This window comes from Microcaecilia unicolor, chromosome 7, assembly GCF_901765095.1.
Source record: "Microcaecilia unicolor chromosome 7, aMicUni1.1, whole genome shotgun sequence".
Lineage (NCBI taxonomy): Eukaryota > Metazoa > Chordata > Amphibia > Gymnophiona > Siphonopidae > Microcaecilia > Microcaecilia unicolor.
The window spans coordinates 308251965-308271258 of NC_044037.1; the positions used below are offsets into that span (position 1 = coordinate 308251965).

A 19294-nucleotide genomic window follows, 5' to 3' on the forward strand; every position below is an offset into this window, starting at 1 on the left:
CCTCCTGATAATCCTTCAGGGGCAATGCTCTGCACTATTTTATGTATATAGATTTGTACCCCACCTAGAATCAAGGATATTTTAAATAAATAGAAGAAACTGGCATGAATTACTGTAGGATGAATTTTGCCACACATGGTGAACTGGCATTAGATTTTCTAACATGATTTGCATCATGCATGGACACTGATCACTAACAAATCTTGGTATTGAATACTGAAAGGTGCTCCATTTTTGTATCTTACCTGAATGATCTGGGAAGGAGAAGGAAGAGAAAGGATTGGGTGGTTGACGTCTCGTCCTGCCTCTGCTGTGCTCCAAAAATGGATCAAAGTCCTCTGAAAGGAAATAAAAGAAAGTTAAATAATCTTATCTATGTCTACTACCACTGAAACGAGGGACAATGCCTCTTGGAGAAGCAAGTTTTCAAGTGACAACCTTATGAATGAGCCCAACATAGAAGTGAGAAGCCCCATCAGACTAGAGAAGAAAAAGGGAAAAACAAGGGGAGAAAAAGCAAGAATATGAAAGATTTTAATTTTAATGTATTTTTATTGAACACTTTGAAAACAAATAAACCTTATAAGCAAAATACAACAGTAAACATTTTGTGAGTCATTTGAATCATAAGTACATAAGTAATGCCATACTGGGAAAAGACCAAGGGTCCATCGAGCCCAGCATCTTGTCCACGACAGCGACCAATCCAGGCCAAGGGCACCTGGCAAGCTTCCCAATGCGTAATGTCTGTTGAAGGGGGTGTAGTTAGTGACAGTTCTTGAGAGCACCTTAATGTCCACGAAGGTGTGTAGAGGATCATCCTAATCTTTAGGTATTTGGGGCCATTTCCTTGAAGGACCTTGAAGATCAGAGTTTTAAATTTAGCTCTGTACTGTACTGGTAGCCAGTGAAGTTTTTGAAAAAAATGGTATGATGTGGTCACATCGCTTGCAGCCTTCTATTACTCTTGCTGCTGCATTCTGGAATCATTTGGAACCGGTACAGGCCCTCTGTTTGTAACACAGTAACATAGTAGATGACGGCAGAAAAAGACCTGCACGGTCCATCCAGTCTGCCCAACAAGATAATTCATATTTGCTGCTTTTTGTGTATACCCTACTTTAATTTGTACCTGTGCTCTTCAGGGCACAGACTGTATAAGTGTGCCCAGCACTATCCCCGCCTCCCAACCACCGGCTCTGGCACAGACCGTATAAGTCTGCCCTGCACTATCCCCGCCTCCCAACCACCGGCTCTGGCACAGACCGTATAAGTCTGCCCAGCACTATCCCTGCCTCCCAACCTCCAGTCCTGCCTCCCACCACCGGCTCTGGCACAGACCGTATAAGTCTGCCCAGCACTATCCCCCCCTCCCAACCACCAGCCCCGCCTCCCACCACCGGCTCTGGCACAGACCGTATAAGTCTGCCCAGCACTATCCCCGCCTCCCAACCACCAGCCCCGCCTCCCGATCTTGACTAAGCTCCTGAGGATCCATTCCTTCGGCACAGGATTCCTTTATGCTTATCCCACGCATGTTTGAATTCAGTTACCGTTTTCATTTCCACCACCTCCTGCGGGAGGGCATTCCAAGCATCCACTACTCTCTCCGTGAAAAAATACTTCCTGACATTTTTCTTGAGTCTGCCCCCCTTCAATCTCATTTCATGTCCTCTCGTTCTACCACCTTCCCATCTCCGGAAAAGGTTCGTTTGCGGATTAATACCTTTCAAATATTTGAACGTCTGTATCATATCACCCGTTTCTCCTTTCCTCCAGAGTATACATGTTTAGTTCAGCAAGTCTCTCCTCATACGTCTTGTAATGCAAATCCCATATCATTCTTGTAGCTTTTCTTTGCACCGCTTCAATTCTTTTTACATCCTTAACAAGATACGGCCTCCAAAACTGAACACAATACTCCAGGTGAGGCCTCACCAACGACTTATACAGGGGCATCAACACCCCCTTTCTTCTGCTGGTCATTTAGGTAAAACTGTTCAAGAAGGACTGTCTACAAACATAGCAAAGATACTTACCTGTAGCAGGTATTCTCCGGAGGACAGCAAGCCATTCATTCTCACATGTGGGAGACATCATCCACGTCACCCGATGCGCAGCATAATAAAGCTAATGTCGCTTTAAGAGCACACGCAGCATTCTCACTGCGTATGTACAGGATCATAAGTACAATACTATAGCATGGAATCAATTCCAAGGGGAGGTGGGAGGGTATGTGAGAATATATGGCTTGCTGTCCTCGGAGAATACCTGCTACAGGTAAGTATATTCACTTACTCCAAGAAGAAGCAGGCCATATTCTCACATGTGGGAATCCCTAGCTACCAGACTCACTAGAAACAACCACCATTTGTCAATTGGGCCTCACAAAGGCAAGAACAAAATAGTAATTAACCTGAAACTTGTATAATTATGGTACAGCCAGAGACCCCCCCCCCCCACTGGAATGGTGGCGGGCCCAGTCATAGAGCTCAGGCTATTACAGACCTTGGCTGAGTCAGAAATCTGATGGCTGACATAACTGGGAGCTTACTGGAAAAGTATGGCCTAGTTTGTAGCCCAGATTGAGGCCTAAATAAGCTAAATTAGGAAAAGTTAGGTCAATAGATATGGAAACAAAATGGAGGATTTCAGCACAAAATGGAAGCCGTGTCTGTTGCAAAGTGGAATTTTCTCTAATGTAAGTTAGAAAAACAAGTTGAGAAATGAGACTTTCCTGTGAGCAGGATTGTGGTCAGCCATGGTGTGAGAAAGGAAAGGTGTAGCTGGATGCAGGGTCTTGCTTAAGATTTGTGGTCAAGCGAGCTAAAGACAAAACCATGTTAGCAAGATAGAAGCTACTCATTAGCATGAGCCAATCAGTGACAACCATGACATTAGCATAGATCCAATCAGGTATATCTACTGTCATATTATCCATATCCTGAGGGCACCTATAAAAATCAGGGTATTTCCTGGTTTAAGTTAGAGAGAAAAGGGTTGCCACTCTCTCTCTCCAAGGGAAACCAATGTGTCCAGCAGAATTGACAAATTACCTAATTGCTTTCCCTTGTAAAACCTCTAATTGGTAAAAGAAATTATAAAAGATTAGGAACTAATTAACACCTGTTTGCAGCTGGATTATTATATTCCTATAACTAATTGATTGTACGTGCCTGTTGTCAATCACTGATTTGACTTGTATCTTGGTAAATAAACTCCTCATCCCAAATGATGATTTGTGGGCTTCACTTAATGATGAAAGGCTGTAAGTATAAATGCTTTTGCTGTATCAGGCTATCTTTCGCTGCATTGTATAACCTGTAGCCTAAATCCAGTTTGTCATAAGGCTGGTATCTTTTCCTTAGACCTAACATCTCTCTTGGTGGCAATTCCTTTTAGAACTTCACAACTCCTTGATTACCCCAGTACTAGTGCTATTTAGAGATGGAGTCAGATTTAAGGTCACTCCAGCCTTCTTGGGGGGGGCTCGGGACCCCTCAATTTACAACATTGGTGACATTGGTGACAACTGTGTGAGAGTGCAGCCTGGAACAGAACAGAATGGGCCTGGGGGGGGGGTGGAGTTGGATTCTAGACCCCAAACTAATTCTGCAGTACTGTCTGTCCAAACCGATTATCTCGTCGCGTGTCCTGCTCAAGGCAGTAATGAGATGTGAACGTGTGGACTGAAGACAACAATGTAGCCTTGCAAATTTCTTCAACAGAGGAACCCAAACTATAGCTATGTGATGCAAGATTCCACATAAGGAGTCACTGACCAGGAAAAGGATTTAGGTGTCATCATTGATACGTTGAAACCCTCTGCTCAGTATGCAGCGGCAGCAAAGAAAGCAAATAGAATGTTAAGTATTATTAGGAAAGGAATGGAAAACAAAAGTGAGAATGCGACCGCACCTTGAATACTGTGTGCAATTCTGGTCACCGCATCTCAAAAAAGATATAGTGGAATTAGAAAAGGTACAGAGAAGGGTGACAACAATGATAAAGGGGATGGGATGACTTTCCTATGAGGAAAGGCTGAAGCGGCTAGGACTCTTCAGCAAGTCTTCCCCACAAGAGGGATGGGAGGATACGCATATAGAAGGCTGGAAGCCATCCGACGTTAGACTGTTGTGGGCCTGGAGCAGAACTGAAGGACTTTGTGATTGAATTGAGTGGCAAATAGATCCACCAAGGGGGTGCCCCACACTCAGAACCACTCATATGGTTGCATGACCCTGCTCAGTCTGTCGGCCAGGCTGTTAGATTTGCCTGCCAGGTAACTGGCTTTGATGAGCATTATGTGCTGGGCTGCCCAGTACCATATCTGACAGCCTCCTGACAGTAGGCGTGATCTGGTGCCCCCTTGCTTGCTGGTGAAGTACATCGCAACCCGATTGTCTGTTTGAATGAGTACAGTTTGGTCAAACAGCCTCTGAAAGTCTTTAGAGTGTTCCAGATTGCCTGGAACGTCAGAAGGTTGATGTGGAGATCTGTCTCCTGGGCTGACCATGCACCTTGGGTGTGAAGCCCGTTCAAGTGAGCTTCCCTACCCAGGTGAGATGCATCTGTCATCAGCACCTTCTGGGGCTGAGGAATCTGAAGTCCCACAATCAAAACTGGATTGAATTGTCCACCAAAATAGAGGCTGAACCAACTCTGGTGTTACTCGGATGACATCCGCTAGGTTCCCCGAGGCGCCATGGGCATGACATGGAGGCCATGTGACCCAACAACCTCAACATTTGCTGAACTGTGACCTGCTGGCTAGCTTGGCCTGAGTGGCAAGAGTGTCCGCCCTCAGCACAGGGAGAAAAGCCAATTGCTGTTGCATGTTGAGCAGGGTCCAATGAACTCCAATTGCTGAACGGGATGGAGATGGGATTTGGGGTAGTTTAAAATGAACCCAAGTAGCTCAAACACCCCAGAGAAACCGTCCTTCGACCTACTCTTCACCAGCCAATTGTCCAGATAAGGAAACACATGGACTCCCAGTCTGTGTAGCAACACTGCGACTACTGCAAGACATTTGGTGAAAACCCTGGGAGCCGACGCAAGGCCAAAAGGCAACACACGGTTCTGGAAGTGACGTGTCCCCCCCCCCCTGTTTTCTTCAGCACAAGGAAGTACCTGGAATAGAATCCCTTCCCTTCTTCCCCTGGTGGAATGGGTTCAACCACATGGGCCATTAGAAGGGCAGAGAGTTCCTCTGCATGTAACTGCTTGTGCTGAAAGCTAAAGTGAGACAGAGACTCTCGGTAGGCAATTTGTTGGTCTTTGATGCCAATGCAGAGTGTAACCGAGACAGACTATTTGAAGAACCCACCAGGGGTCACCTTTCATGGAAAAAAAACTTCAATCTTCTCCCAACCAGTAGGTCATCTGGGACGGTTACTGTTACTGCTCTGCTGGAGCCAGTCAAAACTCGTCCCCAGCTTTCACTGGGATGCTGGCTGGTCCTTGGGCACATGCTGTTGATGAGAATGAGTGAGCTGGGACTAAGCCTGCTGAGGATGGCAAGAAAGAGCATACCTACGTCTCAGAGTAGCAGGGATCCCCTCTTCAACTTGCCCAAAAACCTCCTAGATGAGGAGGAAGGTACAGAAGACGTCCAGCGGGAAAGTGTCAATGCGTTTCTTGATGTGGTCAGCGACCTCTTCCACCTTGTCTCCAAAAAGATTATCTCCCCGGCATATGGTATCCACCAACCTCTGCTGGACCGCAGGGTGCAAGTCAAAGATATGCAGCCATGAGAATCTGCGCATCACTATACTCAAGGCAGAGATCCTGGGCGCCACATCAAAGGTGTCAAAGGCACCACTGGCAAAGAACTTTCTCCACGCCTTGTGCTACTTGATCAACTGGCGAAGAGATTTGGCCTGCTCCTGTGAAAGAGAATCCACCAAATCAGACATACTGCGCACCAAGTTCGGCAAGTATAGGCTCATGGGGAGTTGGTAAGATTTAATACAGGAGAATAGCATAGAGGCCTAATGCATTTGCCGTTCAAAAGAATCCAGAGTTCTAGCTTCTCTGCAAGGGGGTGCCAAAGCATAATTCCTGGCTCTTGAGTGCAGATTCCACCCCCAAGGAGTGGCGAAGCAACTGGAACTATCAAATCCAAGGGAGTTCTGGATCCGAAACATTGTGTCAATCTTTTTTTGGGCAGGACAGGGACCAACAGAGGGGACTCCCAGTTCTTCACCTGCAAATCCAGTAGGATCTTGTGAAGTGGAACCATCACAGCCTTTCAAAGAGGAGAATTGAAGTCCAGGGCCTCAAACAACTCAGCCCTAGGCTCATCCTCCATTTCTAAACAAATTAGAATGGCAGCCACCATTTCCCTGACAAAAGATGGAAATTCAAGGCTCTCAGATGGAGATTTTCTTTCCTCAGGAGGGGAAGGGTTAGATGGATCATAGAACTCCTCCTCCAAGAAGTACCGTAGATCCTCATCACACCCATGAGAACTCCTCATCGGTGTCGGCAAAGAACTCCTCCTGGGAGGGCAGAGACTGATCCAGTATCGATAGAGAAGAACCATGTCCTCCAGACATGAAAGTGAAAACAGCCATAGCCAAATAGGTACGCGAAAAAATTAGAGGAACAAATTCCGACCAGAGCTCAGTCCTAAGAAGGCCTAAAGAGCACACAAAAAAAAAAACAAGGAAACTTAAAAGTGTGTGTGTGTGGTGGGGGGGGGGGGGGGGGGGGACCTATCTAAAGAAATAAGGGACCAAAAATAATAAGGCAAGAAAAACAACAGGAGAAAAATCTCCTTAGGAAGGTGCTATATGCTCTGAAAAAAAAAAAAACCACTTGCGCACCAGATGGTGTAAGGAGCCGCGGAAAGCACGTCCCCTCCTCACAACGGATGAAAAGAGACTGATGGTCCTGCGCTCTTGCGGTGGGCAGGAAGGCACTCGTGCATGTGCAGTGGGGACACTGAATTTGCTGTTAAAGCAATATCAGCTTTTTTTTTTGGGGGGGGGGGGGGGGGGCAGAGTAGCCTAGTGGTTAGTGTAGCAGACTCTGATCCTGGGGAACTGAGTTCGATTCCCACTGCAGATCCTTGTGACTCTGGGCAAGTCACTTAACCCTCCATTGCCCCTGGTACAAAATAAGTACCTGAATATATGTAAACTGCTTTGAATGTAGTTGCAAAAACCTCACAAAGGCAGTATATCAAGTCCCTGTTCCCTTTCCCTATTTCAGGTTCTAGATTCTAGATGGAATGTTGCTACTATTGGAGATTCTACATGGAATGTTGCTACTATTGGAGATTCTAGATGGAATGTTGCTAGTGGAGGAGAAGCCTAGTGGTTAGTGCAGTGGACTTTGATCCTGGGGAACTGGGTTCGATTCCCACTGCAGCTCCTTGTGACTCTGAGCAAGTCACTTAACCATAGGCGGTTGGTGGCCCAACTGTTTGGGGAGGCTAAAAGGGGCAGGGTCAGAGGTGGAGCTTAAATCCATAATTGTCTGATAACACACAGAAAAAATAAATAAAAATAAAAGTCACAATTAATACCTTTTATTACATTTAGATATTAGATATGTATCATATGTCAAAGAATAAAGTGGTTGCTCAAAGCATATTCTAAGTACAATCGCTCAACTGCAAACACTATGCACAACTTTGTCCAAAAACACACTCAGAACCTTACTGTACCATAAATATTACACTGGGCAGAACCTAATACACCAAATATACCACCCATACGGAAAATGCAGACCGTCAACAATATGAAACAAGGGATCATAATACCACAATTCTCATGTAGAGCCACAAAACACCCTAATTCATGTTTAATGTGGGATAAAATGCCATAAATAAGTAAATAAATATAAACTTTTAATGTTGAGCACCTGGTTCTCAAAGTGGACACATTCCAAACACTATAATGAAAATAAAATGATCTTTTCTACCTTTGTTGTCTGGTGACTTTTTCTGATCATGCTGGCCCAGTATCCGATTCTGTAGCTATCTGTCCTCAGTGCAGGTCAGGAAGTCATCCTCGTTAAATATCTCCCTGGCAACACAGGACACCCCCCCCCCCCACTCTCCCAGCAGTAAGGTAAACAAACCATAAACCAATTTCTACAACTGCTTACAAAAGGCTAGAGGGCTTTCACTGCAGCTCCTGCTGTGAGGATGGAGGTAAATCAACAATTTAAACCCCTCAGAGCACAGCAGGGGAGGCTTAGCCTGTCCAAGCCTCTTATACCGGGCGCCTATGCACTTAACCCTCCATTGTCCCAGGTACAAGTAAGTACCTGTATACAAAATGTAAACCGCTTTGAATGTAGTTGGAAAAACCACAGAAAGGCGGTATACAAGTCCCATTCCCTTTCCCTTTATGCTCTGTAACGGGCGACGTGGATGACTTCACTCACAAGTGAGAATATGGCCTGCTGGTCCTTGGAGAATACATAATATCTTTCAATTTCTGCAAGAATGAGTGAAATAGTGTGGCAGCCATGTGTGCGAGTCCATAGGACGCTGCCACTACCTCTTAAGAACGCTCCCTCACACATGACACACAGGGCCACCTTAAACCCCTAGTTCCACCCAAGGGGGACGTGACATGGGAGAGGTGGAACCAAGAGGCATGAGGCTGAGCCAGAGCTAGGTTAACAAGGCCCAGAGGGAAGCAGCGATACCCACCACAGATGCCTCTACCATGAAGCTGAGAAACTGCAACCACTACGTTCAAGTAGGCCGAGTTCAGCTTGGAACCTGGAAGAATTTTTGGTTTCGACTTGGCCGGCTGCAGGCCAGCCTTGCTAGAGACTGTGCTGATAACTCTGGATCCAGGGACCAGGTCAGAGACCAGTAAGAACTACTGCTGAGAGAAAGGCATTCATGTATACTGGGTCCCTGCAGGAGCAGGCCACCCGAGGACACTATTATAATACTGAACTAGTTTGAGTATTGATTTATCATTTCCTGTTAACAGGAGCCCTTACCCAATAATTATTATTTGTTTCACCAGAACTTGTTGAATGTGTGTGGCTCGTCTTACCTGGCCCCACAGCCCACCCTTGCTCACCTTACCACACCGTGTTAGTCCACTTTTAAAGGTAATAAATAGAAATACAACAAAGCAAAGAAAATATGATGATATATTTTTTATTGGACTAACAATACATTTTTTGATCAGCTTTCAAAAGCAATATCTTCCTTTTTTAGATCAAAAATAAGCAAAATGACGACATATCAGAATATATACATCAAACATAAAAGCATTCTAATGACAGTCATAGGAAAAGGCAGGAGTGGGTGAGGTGGTAGCTGCAAAATAAGACGATCCACACTTTGACCCTTAAAAGAAAATAATAAAAGAACATCTTAAACTTACCAAAGAATTCAGCAAAAGGATCTCTTCCTCTGAAGAACTCTCTGAAGACTTCATCAGCACTGCGGAAGCTGAACTTGAATCCAGGGAAATCAGTTTGTGAGCTCTGCTCACCAGCACCTGCTGCTCAGGCCAAATGGAATTTTTCATATTAATAACGCAGCTTAAGTCATTCTCATACTAAAACAATCAGTCAAACAATCTCTTCTAACTAGACAGATTAATCTTTTTAAGAGGGAAAAAAAGAAACTTCCAGCTATACTAGATTTAAAACCCAACTGTACTTTTAAAAAAGGATATTGCGTGGGAAGAAGTATAGATTGTAAGTGAAAAAGACGATTACTGCCATGGCCCACACCACAAGGAAGGACTCTACCACCAGCTGGCGTGCAAGTAACACACCAGCTGAACTACTCCATGCAATATTTCTTAAAGTGCAGGGTCTGGAGCAGCATCCTAGATTTGCCTCCTCTCCGTCAAGGATGGCCCTGTGTAGAGGTGATGGCAATACAGCAATAAGACAAAGTCAGAAAAGTTGCTAACAGGCTTCAGCTTCTGGTGATCTCACTCACCTGATCCTGAAAGGCCATCTTTCCCATAGCGGTCATAGATATCTCTCTTCCGCTCTGGAAGAGGAAAACAAGACCATATTAATGAATAGGATGAAATAATTTAAAAAAAACACACACACACAATGGGGAGATGGGAAACAGAATTATCAAGACCAAATGAGCATGAACACGACAGAAAGAGCAACAAAGTAGAGATGAAAATGGTGGAGGGAGGAGAACTAGAGTAAAGTCAGAGAAACGAGGCCAAAATGTACAAGGGGAAGAAAAAAAAAAAACCCCAAACAGTCTTACCTGCTAAGTTTGTTTCTTCAAGTCCTACCCATCCAGTCCAGGCATATGGGTTTCAATCCTCTACCAGCAGATGGAGACAGAAAACAAGCTTACAGACCTTACCCTATATAAAATACCTGGCAGACTGCAATTTCTCAATATTTCTGTAAAAGCCGCAACTACAACTCCCCTGGTCCCTCTAAAGAGCAGGTGGGGGGGGGGGGGGGAGTGCACAGTCCAATGGCTGCCAACCACAAGAATAGTGTAGCACCAACAACACTAATCATCACAACAAACAGAAAAAAAAACCACCCCACCAAAAAAAAAAAGTTTGCTCTATGTGTCTTTGGTTGTGGTCTTTTGAAAGCTGTAAGTCTGATCTTTGCCAATTGCCAAGGGAAAAGGACCCAGAATCTTCCAGTTATCAATCACCCCCTAGAACAGAGGCTATCCCCAGACATGACCGAAAGGACCCTCCCCCCATCCTACCTCACTCAACATGACAAACACAGATCTCCAACCGATCCCCAGGAGCCCAGCCAAAATCTTCCACCACAAAGCAGCCACACAAGTCACCCATCTGCCATCTGCTGAAGACAGAGAATGCTGGCTAAGTCAAACAGGACAACCAAAACCATCTTTTACTGTTTCAGCCAAAACTAAACCTGCAACCAAATTTCATCAATCGGTTTCAAAACCAAGCTGCATCCCCTCCCTCACTCTCTAAACAGGATCAACTCCCCGCTGGTCCCCCTCTCTCCCCCAGGCATCACTCCTACCCATGCGGGCTCCAATCTCAAAATGGCTGCTGCAACCTCTGGCAGCAGTCTCATGAGACAGCCACTTGAAGTCGTAGCACCCATTTTGACAACAGAGCCAATAAAGGCAGACGCAAGTAGATATCGCTCTTGCCCCGAATGCACCACTGGACCATCAAGATAGGCCCAGGGGAGGGGGAAACAGGTTGTGGTGGTGTGGATCCTGGAAGGGGTGTTGCTTTTGTTTCGAGGGGAGCTGCATCACAGTTTCAGCCAAAAACATACTTGCATTTTCAGCTAAAACAAGACTGAATTAGATTTCGAGTTAATTTTGGTAACCGAAATTCAGCCTGCCTCTATTAAGCTGCAAAGGCTCACAAGAATTTCTACTCTGTCATTATCTGCTGATAGTGGATCAAAAGCCATACATCTGGACTGGCCTGATCTAGTTGGTGATACAGAAAACATTTTTCTCCAAAGATACAAAAGCAAGTGTGAATAATGACAGCAAAGACTATGACAGAACAAAACACTACAGTGAAATAGCAGAGACATAAATGAAATGCAAAATAAAAAAATAAGGATGAAGGTGAGAGAAAAGGGCAGGGAGACAAGGAGTAAAATAAGAGAAAGCAAAACAGAATAGAGAATCACATTTAAAAAAAGGGAATCTCTATACCATCAGAGAGCACTTCATATGCCTCTGCCACTTCCTTAAATTTCTGCTCAGCAAATTCCTTGTTCTCCGGGTTCTTGTCTGGATGCCACCGTAAAGCTTGCTTTCTGTACCTGCAGAAACACGTATCTATCAGTAACACAGCCTGCACTTCATCACTCAGAGTTTGTGTGACAAACATCTGGAAAAAAGTTTTTTTAATGCTATTGACCTGGATAATTAGCTAGGCTGAAAAATGTGCTTGCATGATTATGCACAGTGCACATACTTTTAGCAAGATTTGGGGGAAGAGAAGGTATTCTCGGAGATGGGGAAAGAGCATGATTAGGGGGAGTTACACAATCTTGATGCACTCCCCCATCCCAGATCTGGCTAAAATTATATGCAGATGTACTTCCATCATTTTTTTTGTCCACAGAAAGATCAGGTATAAAGTCCAAATACTCTTCCCTCACACACAATTTTCAAAAGGAAACTAACGACCTAGCTTCTCCTTGAAAATTAGCTACAAGGTAGAAAGATACAAAGCAGCAGTTGCGCAAAGGTCTGAGAACCAACACCCATGATGTGTCTAGTCATCCTAGTTAAAGCATTTCACACTCATCTCACTGGTCAATGATTTACTTTTTTTCTACACACCTTTCCTGCTCTGCATAAAGCAGGAAGGCAGTGCTATAGAAGACACACAGATTAACTTACGCCCGTTTGATGTCATCCTTCGAGGCAGCTTTCGACACCCCAAGAATCTTATAGTAATCCACCATGACGTCCTCTGCCAAGATGGGTCAGAGATCTGGAAGATGCAAGGCAAACAAGGAAGCATAAAGCAGTATCTCCAACATTACTTCACTGATCATTTTTCCTATTTGTTAGGAAAAATTAAATTTGCACATCTAAAAAACTCAAAATGTCTTGTAAAAGTCATCACACTCTTGGGCATTTTTCATATCCTACTAAGAAGTACCATTCAAAATGCATTAAAATAGGAGTTTGTTTTATTTAACTAGACAAACCACAACACAGATCAACTTCAATGAAATCAATTGTAGATAACACCTCCTCCTACCCCCTCTACCCTTCTCCCTTATAACATTACCTCTCTACACATCACCATTACTCTGTTAAGCCTAATCTGTATTCTCTCCACTACACTTTGCAATCTTGTAAACCGCATTGAACCTGCTATGAGTGGGAAAGTGCGGTACAAATGTAATAAATCTATCAAACCTATAAATGGCAAGTGACCGACTCACCTGCAAATGCGCAGTAGAGACTTCCCTCTCTGTCCCGCCCCCACGTCAAGACGTGATGACGGAACAGAGAGGGAAACTCTGCGCTGAGGAGGAGTGCAGTCACTGCCACACGGACCGTCGACGCTGCCGCTAATGGTACCGCTACCCCCCCCCCCCCGGAGGTCGCCGCTGCCGCTCCCCCCCTGCAGGTCGCCGCTGCCGTCCCCCCCCCCAAGGTCGCAGCCAACCCCCTCCACCAGGCCAGGCCCTCTCTTCTACATTTAACTTACAGCGCCGAAACCGCAGGCAGATCAGCTCCCGTCGGCCTTCCTTCCCAGCCTGTGTGCCCCGCCCTCGCTGACGTTACGTCACACGAGGGCGGGACACAGGCAGAGAAGGAAGGCCGACGGAGCTGATCTGCCTGCGGTTTCGGCGCTGTAAGTTAAATGTAGAACAGAGGGCCCGGGTGGAGGGGGCCGGTGGCGATCTCGGGGGGGGGGAGGGGCGATAGCAGCGACCTCGGGGGGGGAGGGGAAGGCAGGAGAAATGCTCAGAAGGAGGAGGGGGGGCCTTGCAGCTGGCTGGGAGGGATGGAGGGGGGCCCTTGGAGCTGGGAGGGAATCGGGCCTTGGAGCTGGGAGGGAGGGGCCAGTGGCGACCTCGGGGGGGGGGGGGGAGCGGTAGCGGCGACAACAGCGACCTCGGGGGGGGGGAGGGGAAGGCAGGAGAAATGCTCAGAAGGAGGAGGGGGGCCTTGGAGCTGCGAGGGAGGGGAAGGGAGGGACGGAGGGGGCCTTGGAGCTGGCTTGGACGGGGGGGCCTTGGAGCTGGGAGGGGAGGGAATGGGGCCTTGGAGCTAGGAGGGAGGGAGAGACTGGGGGCCTTGAAGCTGGCAGGGAAGGAGGGAGGATGCTGGACATGGGAGGTCAGAAGTAGGGGGGCCTTGGAGCTGGGAGGGATGTACAGAGGGGGGCCTTGCAGCTGGCTGGGAGGGATGGAGGGGGGCCCTTGGAGCTGGGAGGGAATCGGGCCTTGGAGCTGGGAGGGAGGGGCCGGTGGCGCCTCGGGGGGGGGAGCGGTAGCGGCGACAACAGCGACCTCGGGGGGGGAGGGGAAGGCAGGATAAATGCTCAGAAGGAGGAGGGGGCCTTGGAGCTGCGAGGGAGGGGAGGGACGGAGGGCCTTGGAGCTGGGAGGGGAGGGAATGGGGCCTTGGAGCTAGGGAGGGAGGGAAAGACTGGGGGCCTTGAAGCTGGCAGGGAAGGAGGGAGGATGCTGGACATAGGAGGTCAGAAGTAGGGGGGCCTTGGAGCTGGGAGGGATGTACAGAGGGGGGCCTTGCAGCTGGCTGGGAGGGACGGAGGGGGGGCCCATGGAGCTGGGAGGGAATCGGGCCTTGGAGCTGGGAGGGAGGGAAGGAGGAAGGGCGGGGAGCCGAGGGGAGGGAGGGAGGGAGTTATACATCAAAATAGAGCATACCAATACTTGCCCGTTTTAACGGGCTTAACGGCTAGTATTAATAAATCCCACCTTGAACGTTCTGAAGCTCACTCCAAGGCAGAGAAGCTCACTCCAAGGCAGAGAAGCACAAAAATCCTGTAGTCTTCATAGGCTAGGACCAGTCACCCTCACTCATAGACCCGCCCTCAGCCACGCCCCATCTCTCTATATAAAAAGCAACACCAACTTTCTATGAAGCCTCCAGCCGGAAGTGTGAAGGGGCAAGATATCCGGTTTCCCTATGAGTGTCTGCCCCGCCCTCTCTGTAACACAGTCAGTGAAGGAAAACAGCAGAGCACGAAATCAAATCGCTGGCTCTGTAACAGTGAAGGACTCAGAGGGGGGAGGGGAGAGAGGCCAGAGGGCAGGGACACACACACTCCCACATGCACACAGAAGAAAACATTGCTAGCCCCCGTTTCATTTGCATCAGAAACGGGGCTTTTTTACTAGTCTGTACATAAAACGCTACCTTAACATTCTGAGAACAACCTGCTGAAGCCATCTGCAAAATCCCTAAACAGTTCGTAAGTTCATGGTGGTGAAGCCATCCAACTCACCATGTATCTCTGCCCCGCCCTCAAGGGCGGAACACCAGGGTTGCCAGGTGGAAAATTTTTTTCCAGCCTAAAGGAGCCCAAAATCCAGCCCAAAACCCGCCCAAACTCAAACCCCGCCCCTGACACCCCCGCCCCCGCGTCATCACCCCCGCCCCCGCCGTCATCAACCCCGCCCCTGCCGTCATCGGCCCCGCCTCCCCCGTCATCGGCCCCGCCTCCCCGTCACTAACCCCGCCTCCCCCGTCACTAACCCCGCCTCCCCCGTCACTAACCCCGCCCAGAAACGTCATTAACCCCGCCCACCGCGGCCGAAAAAAGCCGGCGAAAAAACCGCAAAAGCCGGCGAAAAAACCGCCCCGAAGCCAAAAAGGAGCCCAAAAAACCGCAACCCGCCGCGGGCAAAAATTTCCCGCGGCGGGTCGCGGAAAACCGCCCAATTGGGCGGTAAAACCGCCCACCTGGCAACACTGCGGAACACAGAGAGTAAAGGGATCCAAAAAGGCACCCCTACCAACTGGCAACCCCCTCCAACAAACAACGACCCAGGCAGGGGGAGTGTTTCCATACTCCTCCCCCTGCCTAGGAATCGCTACAGACTGCTGGCAAACTCCCCAACCACATGACCACAAAAGCCACCCGCAACCCCACACACACACACACACAAACACACACACAAACGCACACACAAACACACAAACGCATACACACATAAACACACACACACGCAAACACACATAAACACACACACATGCAAACACATATAAACACACAAACACACATAAACACACACACATGCAAACACATATAAACACACAAACACACACAAACACACAAACGCATACACACATAAACACACACACAGAAACACAAACACACGCAAACACACACATAAACACACACAGAAACACAAACACACACATAAACACGCACACAAACACACACAAACACACACACACACACAAACACACAAACGCACACACACATAAACACACACAGAAACACAAACACACACACACAGAAACACAAACACGCATACACACACACACACAAACACACACACAAACACACACACACACACACACACACACAAACACACACACACACAAACACACACAACACACACACACACACAAACACACACACACAAACACACACAAACACACACAAACACACACACACACACAAACACACACACACACACACACAAACACACACACACAAACACACACAAACACACACAAACACACACACACACACAAACACACACACACACACACACAAACACAAACACACACACAAACACACACACAAACACAAACACACAAACACAAACACACACACAAACACACACAAACACACACACACAAACACAAACACACAAACAAACACACACAAACAGAAACACAAACACACACAGAAACACACACACAGAAACACACACAAACAGAAACACAAACACACACATAAACACACACACACAAACACACACAAACAGAAACACAAACACACACACACAAACACACACATAAACACACACACAAACACACACATAAACACACACACAAACACACACAAACACACACAGAAACACAAACACACACACAAACACACACACAAACACAAACACACAAACACAAACACACACACAAACACACACAAACACACACACACAAACACAAACACACAAACAAACACACACAAACAGAAACACAAACACACACAGAAACACACACACAGAAACACACACAAACAGAAACACAAACACACACATAAACACACACACACAAACACACACAAACAGAAACACAAACACACACACACAAACACACACATAAACACACACACAAACACACACATAAACACACACACAAACACACACAAACACACACAGAAACACAAACACACACACACAAACAGAAACACAAACACACACATACACACACAAACAGAAACACAAACACACACATAAACACACACACACAAACAGAAACACAAACACACACATACACACACAAACAGAAACACACACATACACACACAAACAGAAACACAAACACACACATAAACACACACACACAAACACACACAAACAGAAACACAAACACACACACAAACACACACAAACAGAAACACAAACACACACAAACAGAAACACAAACAGAAACACAAACACACACAAACACAAACACACACAAACAGAAACACAAACAGAAACACAAACACACACAAACACAAACACAAACACACACAAACAGAAACACAAACACACACATAAACACACACACACACACAAACACACACAAACAAACACAAACACACACATAAACACACACACAAACAGAAACACAAACACACAAACAGAAACACAAACACACACTCTTTCTGAAACATACACTCCAAGAAAAACCTTGCTAGCGCCCGTTTAATTTCTAACAGAAACGGGCCTTTTTTACTAGTAAATAAATATTCATCAAAACCCAACCAGTGAAGAGTGACTTTGCAAGGGGGGAAAAGGATCTCATACAACTATGGCAATTAATTGAACAAAATGCTCTGTTTAGCGATTCTTCTGTACACAGTGCAAAAAATAATCATGGATCAAAAAAAACCCTAAAAATATTTTTTGTTGTTTCTTAGCTTGCATTATAAAATCTTTCTTTCTATCTCGCATATTGTCATTTAGGCACATCATACGCACTGCCCCACAGTCATTTATAAACAGTGACATAGTAACATAGTAGATGACGGCAGAAAATGACCTGCACGGTCCATCCAGTCTGCCCAACAAGACAACTCATATGTGCTACTTTTTGTGTACACACTACTTTGATTTGTACCTGTGCTCTTCAGGGCACAGACCATATAAGTCTGCCCAGCACTATCCCTGCCTCCCGATCTTGACTAAGCTCCTGAGGATTCATTCCTTCTGCACAGGATTCCTTTATGCTTATCCCACGCATGTCTGAATTCCGTTACTGTTTTCATTTCCACCACCTCCCGCGGGAGGGCATTCCAAGCATCCACTACTCTCTCCGTGAAAAAATACTTCCTGACATTTTTCTTGAGTCTGCCCCCCTTCAATCTCATTTCATGTCCTCTCGTTCTACCATCTTCCCATCTCCGGAAAAGGTTCATTTGCGGATTAATACCTTTCCAATATTTGAACGTCTGTATCATATCACCCCTGTTTCTCCTTTCTTCCAGAGTATACATGTTCAGTTCAGCAAGTCTCTCCTCATACGTCTTGTAACGCAAATCCCATACTATTCTCGTAGCTTTTCTGTTTTACATACCACACAATCCAAAAAAAAAAAAAACTTCTAGGCAGATCACAATAAGAAAAGCTCTTCTCATCAAGAGAGAACAAAACAAATTTTATCAACACAACAATAAGACAACATTTCTTAAAAATCCTTAAAAAAAAACCCACAAAAACCCTAAGACAACTCAGAGGAAAGTTTTCAAAATTGTAAAGGTGACTGAACTTTTTTCAGACTTATTGGTAATAAATTCCGAATCTAGTTCCTTGGACTGAAAATTGCTTATCATATATAGTTTTATAACGTATGTTCTTAGTGTGTGAAAATCCCAAACGTAATGTCCTTGAAAAACTTCTGTCAGCCTTGCAATGAAGTCAGCTAATAAATCAGCTACCCCCTCAGAATTTAATCCACAGTTTTGTAAATCATATTAATAATCTTAAACTGTATACGCTGTTTAACCATCAACCAATCATGTAAGACCGGAGAGATTCTATCAAATTTATTTAATCCATAGATAAATCTAGCTGTTGTATTTTGCAAAAACTACAAACATCTCAGCAATTCGGATGAGATACCACAATAAAGAGAAATGCAATAGTCCAGATACGGAAGTATCACTGCCTGGACTATCAATCTAAAATTATTTTGTGTTAATGAGGATCTAATTGCTCTCAACTGTCTCAGTCGGGGGGGGGGGGGGGGGGGGGGGGGAAGAAAAAAAGAAAAACTCTTAAGAGCGTTGATTTGTCTTTCATACGATAATTTTGAATCAAGAATAATGCCCAGCACTTTCAAGTGATCTTCTATCAAACTTTTTCAGGAAACCAATTTGAAAGCAAATCAAAAGCCCTAAACCAAACGAGTTTGGTTTTCTGCTTGTTTAATTTCAAAAAATGAGTAGTAGCCCATCCCCTTCCCCCTGAAGAATCCCATCACCTTGTAGCACTCCCTCCCTCCCCGAGGCCTACCTCTAATTCCTAGTGGTCTAACGTATCCAGGGAAGCAATCCCCAATTACTACTGCCCCTACCAGTGCTGCATTCAAAATGGAATCAGCAACCTCTAGTGGTGGTGTCATGGTTCTACCACTAGATATCAAGGG

General features: G+C 45.9%; 1 protein-coding gene across 2 annotated transcripts in view; it reads right to left on the reverse strand.

The window, feature by feature from the left end:
• Positions 1 to 19294, reverse strand: part of DNAJB2 (DnaJ heat shock protein family (Hsp40) member B2) — a 115264-nt gene that overhangs the window by 65094 nt on the left and 30876 nt on the right. For both annotated transcript variants that reach the window (XM_030210590.1, XM_030210591.1), the window contains exons 2-6: positions 12338 to 12431; positions 11642 to 11751; positions 9935 to 9988; positions 9366 to 9485; positions 246 to 338 (exon numbers count right to left, since the gene is read on the reverse strand). In XM_030210590.1, coding sequence (XP_030066450.1) covers positions 246 to 338; positions 9366 to 9485; positions 9935 to 9988; positions 11642 to 11751; positions 12338 to 12402 — 442 coding nt within the window. In that variant the 5' untranslated portion in view covers positions 12403 to 12431. The remainder of the gene's footprint in view (positions 1 to 245; positions 339 to 9365; positions 9486 to 9934; positions 9989 to 11641; positions 11752 to 12337; positions 12432 to 19294) is intronic.